Source organism: Oratosquilla oratoria, chromosome 5 (genome assembly GCF_046742065.1).
Source record: "Oratosquilla oratoria isolate Oo_2021 chromosome 5, ASM4674206v1, whole genome shotgun sequence".
NCBI classification, from domain to species: Eukaryota; Metazoa; Arthropoda; class Malacostraca; order Stomatopoda; family Squillidae; genus Oratosquilla; species Oratosquilla oratoria.
The window spans coordinates 23,248,774-23,253,773 of NC_134781.1; the positions used below are offsets into that span (position 1 = coordinate 23,248,774).

The following is a 5,000-nucleotide window of genomic DNA, read 5'->3' on the forward strand; positions in this document are numbered from 1 at the left end:
CGCTTCACTTAATCGGCGACCCTCCCTTCGTCTCCGTCCCCTCATGCAGAAAAATAGAAGACGGGGGGGGGGGGAATCCCTTCGTGCTGCGTCAAAATATAATTTACACATAAGTACCTCCTAACCCCCATCCCACATCCTTCCTTTACATAACAGTATCATCCATACACAGTCATTCTCCATTCATCCGTGTCTTCTGCTTTCTTCCTTCCTTGCTCAACAGACACTCCCCTCTTGCTCAACTCTCCCTTTTACCCCATCCATCCACCTCATCCTCGGTCGTCCCTCAAGTTCACTCCCTCCGCCTCTGCCTTCCACACCTCTTTTACTAATATTTCATCACTCATTCTTTCCTTGTGTACAAACCATCCCAATAGTTGTTCATCAGTCCTATCTGCCATCTTCGTTTCCACTCCCGATCTCCTCCTCACCTCCTCGTTTCTCACCCTATCCATCCTAGTAACCCCTACCACATTTCTCAGACATTTCATCTCCAACACATTTTTTTTCTCCGCTTCTCTTAAATTCCAAGTCTCTGACCCATACAATATCGCTGGCACAATCACCTCTTCATACAATCTCATATTTGCATCCATTCCCAGTTGCCTATTTTTTATAACACTTTTTAATCCCCCAAGGCATTTACTTGCTTTTCTCAATCTACAATTTATCTCCACCTCCACCTTCGTTCCTCCCTTTCCTGCCACATGCTATCCCAAATACCTATATATCTACTTCCTTCATCCTCTCTTTTTTTAGACTTCCAACTCACTGCCATCCTCTACCCCTGCATATCTCATCACCTTGTTTTTACATACATTTACCTTAAACTTTTTTCTATGGCATACCTTTCCAAACTCCGTCACTAACTCCCTTAATCTTCCATCTGACTGTGTCACAAGCGCATCGTTGTTAGCAAACAAGAACTGGTTCACCTCCCCCTTTTCTCCATTTTTTAAACAATCTCTGGTCCCCTTCCATTACCCTCGCCTTTACTTCCCGCACCACCCCGTCCACGTACACATTGAACAACCATGGCGACATGACACAGTCCTGACGCATTAACCCCTCTACCTCAAACCACTCACTCTCCATTTTCCAATCTAAAACAGGATCTACTACTCTCGTAAGGACTCTCGACAGATTTCCCCTAATCCCATATATCAGCAAAATCTCCCACAGTGCCTTCCCGTCCACCCTGCTATAAGCCTTTACCGAATCCATAAAGGCCCAAAAAACATCCTTACCTTTTGCCAAAGCTTTCTCACATATCTGCTTTACCACAAAAATCTGATCCACACAACCCCTACCTTTCCTAAACCCACACTGCTCGACACCAATTACTTGCTCTGTTCGTCTCCTAATCCTCTCAATCAAAACCCTCCCATAAGCCTTCCCAACTACAATGAACAAACTAATCCCTCTGAAACTACTACATTCACATTTGTCCCCTCTCCCCTTGTAAAGCGGAATTTTATAGGTGCTCCTCCAACCCTCACGCATTCTATCCTCCCTTAGATGCACATTAAACAACCTCACCAGCCAGTCCACAATTACTATACCTCCATTCTTCAGACGCTCCGCGTGATACCCATCTAATCTAGGAGCCTTACCTGTTCTCATAATTTTCAGAGATACTTGCACCCCATCTTTTCTTTTATTTGTCCTCCATTTTCCTCTCCCATCACCGTCATTTTCTTAAAGCCTTCCACTACTACTACCAAACCCCCCCACCCTCCCTCATATTCAACAGCTCTCTAAAATACTCCTTCCTCTTCTTCCGTCAAGATCTGTCCATCCGCGCCTTTTACCCTTCTCTAATTTACTTTGTTTCCTTTCAAAACTTCTTTTTATTTCTTTCAAAAAATTCACTCATACTTCACCAGCTCTCCTTTTTGCCTCTTTATCCTTTGTTTTGGTTCTCATTTTTTCTCTCTTTTAATATACTTCTCATATTTTTCTCTCATCCTAATTTGTAACCAGTCCCTGAATGCTCGCTTCTTCTCTTCTACCTTCTTCACTTCACCATCCCACCACTCACTACCCTTCCTTCTATTCCCTCCCATCTTTGTTCCACATACAATCTTTGCACACCTTGTCACTTCCTTGAAATACCCCAATTCCTGTTCCACACCTACTTCCACTCTATCCTTCACCATTTTTCACATACTATATATATATATATATATATATAATATATATATATATATATACATATATACAGTATATATATATATATATATACATATATACAGTATATTTAAAGTATATACATCTAAATGAATATATTCGCAAGTGGATGATATCCCGGAGAAGAGGGATCACCGATCAAGTGAAGCGGCTTTGCTGTGTATGTGCTGTGCCTTAATGCATTGCTTCTGAGCCAGGGCAGTGGGCGGGATACAGGGATGACCTGTCATCTATGAGGAGCTAAGATGGGAAGGAGGAAAGGGTGGTGGAGGGGAGTGCAGTGGGTCACGATGTATTTGTTCCTTTTGACTTTGGCTACTTCCTTGGTAAGGGGCGAGGGGGCCCCATGTTATATAGATAGATATGCAAGTATGCATGTACATATACATAAAAGTATTCATATACATACGCACATGCATTTACTGTACATATACACGTTCATATATAGATGTACATATGTATATGCATATGCATATAGATATACGCATGCACATAAATATATACATATGCATTTACTCGTGTATATATATATATATATATGTATATATATATATATATATATATATATGTGTGTGTGTGTGTGTGTGTGTGTGTGTGTGTGTGTGTGTGTGTGTGTGTGTGTGTGTGTGTGTGTGTATACATATGTATATATATATGTGTGTATATATATATATATATATATATATATATAATGTGTATGTGTGTGTATGTGTGTGTGTGTGTGTGTGTGTGTGTGTGTGTGTGTGTGTGTGTGTGTGTGTGTGTGTGTGTGTGTGTGTGTACTGTATATGTACATGTATCGCATATAAACAGAATTGTGTATATTATGCAGAAGTTTGCTACCTGGCATGATTTTACTACAAACATCCCTCTTTCCCAACCATACTTTCCTTCGTTGCTGTTGATCTTGCTTTCAGGCAGACCTTCTCTCAGTCTTCCATATCTCTTCACTCTTTAGTTTTAAAATCTCTTCAACTTTAGAATGGTTCGAAAGTGTATAGTTGGGCGTACTACGGACTATTTTTTAATCTACATTCCCCCGTTGATCCCTTCCCCAACCCGATGTTTTGTACAAAGTAAACAAACAAAATTTTATGTTAACCTTTCGTGATGGCGTCTGTAGTGACGTCATGTCGTCTCTATCTGTTGCATCAAAGACCTACGCTAACAAGTTTTGCTCTCCTCTACATATTTCTTAAATAATTCAACCTAAATCAACATTTTTTTTTATTTCAATGTTAATGTAAGCCTTCTATGTTAATATTGATAATTAGATAAATATTTTATTGCTTAAATCATACCAAAAGAAACATGGAGGTCGAGTTGATGAGCCAATGAAATATAGAAGATTTGAGTTTATCCTGACGTCGAGTAAGAGGGTGATTATGATATTTGTTTTCTTTTTCCCTCTTTGTTTTACCCCCTCCATCCCCTCGCCCCCCCCCCCCCAAAAAAAAAAAAAAACAGGACAGTACAGTTGCTTCACCTCTTGAAGACCACCAGCAGCTCGCGACGGTCGAAGTCATAACCACGGACGTTTCTGCCGAAGAAGAAGCAGCTGCAGCGGCCGCGGCCGGAGGCGCCTCCACGCCCACGCCCTCGACCTCAACGGCGCCCAAGCCGACGACGTCGTTGATGCAGAAGTCCCTGGGGAAACAGCAGCTTCCGCTAACACAGCAGCTGTCTCATCCGGAAACCTCCTCCCATCACCATCATCCACAGTTCCTGGATGCCACTCATCCACATAATCACCGGTATCTCCACCTGAACAATCCACACTTCCGGTACTCCCAGCGCCGGACCCGAAGCATCAGCGCGCACGACCGGAGTAACGGGGTCCTCTCCAAGGTTTCGGTTTCCATGAGGAACCACAGCCTCGTGGTCGAAGTCGAGGACCCGCCCAGGAGGAGGTCGGTGAGCGACATCTCCGAGGGAGGCAAGACCAAGCTCATGAGAACAGAGGTAAGGAAGTATGGAGGCAGGGAAGGGCAAGGAGGTAAGGGCAAAGAAGTGAGAGGTAAGGACGTAGGCTCTGAGAAGGGCAAGGGAAGAGAAGGTAAGGACGTAGGCTCTGAGAAGGACAAAGAAGTACGAGGTAAGGACGTAGGCAGGGAAGGGCAAAGAAAGAGAAGGTAAGGACGTAGGCTCTGATAAGGACAAAGAAATATGAGGTAAGGACGTAGGCAGGGAAGGGCAAAGAAACAACGTGAAGAGGAAGGGAAGCAGTGAGGTAAAGGAGAGATTTAGGAAGCAGGAAGGTAAGTTTGGAGGGAGGAAAGGAATGAGGCAGGAGGGAGAAAGATAGAGAGGTATGTGGGAAGGATGGGAGAAGAGGAGGGAGAATTTGTAGAAAGGAATTAAAATTGCGAGAGAAAGAGAGAGAGAGAGAAAGAGAGAGAGAGAGAAAGAGAGAGAGAGAGAGGGAAAGAAAGGGAGGGAAGGAGGTAGCGAGGAAGGGAAGGAGGGAAGAAAGGAAAACAAGGGATTTATATGGAGAGATGGGATTTTTTTTTTTAGATGCACCAAAAAGTAAGATCAACCATCTTGACCCTATGTGCCCGAACAACCATGGGCAAGTGGCAGTCACTGGGGGAGTAAAACTTATGTTCCAGACTGCGTTCCAGTACCTAATCTACTCTGTCTCTCCGTAGGCCGAGGTGGAGCCTCTATCGAAGCACTTCCTGTCCAAGAAGAAGAAGGACGAACTCATCGTCAAGGTGGACAAGAGTCTCGAGCTCGGCGTCGAAGGTCTTTCCCAAGGTAAGAGGAGGAGGAGGAGGAGGAGAAGGAGGAAGGGAGGCGAAGGAAGA

The 5,000-nt window shown here is 43.7% G+C and overlaps 1 protein-coding gene across 7 annotated transcripts in view; it reads left to right on the top strand.

Annotated features, from left to right (window-relative positions):
- The window catches only part of LOC143025406 (uncharacterized), a 100,868-nt gene that overhangs the window by 79,908 nt on the left and 15,960 nt on the right, over positions 1 to 5,000 (top strand). For all 7 annotated transcript variants that reach the window (XR_012966389.1, XM_076185032.1, XM_076185034.1 and 4 more), the window contains 2 exons: positions 3,658 to 4,152; positions 4,842 to 4,950. Coding sequence is in view for 6 of the 7 variants with exons in the window: in XM_076185032.1 (XP_076041147.1) it covers positions 3,658 to 4,152; positions 4,842 to 4,950 (604 nt within the window). In the remaining variant the exon portion in view is untranslated. The remainder of the gene's footprint in view (positions 1 to 3,657; positions 4,153 to 4,841; positions 4,951 to 5,000) is intronic.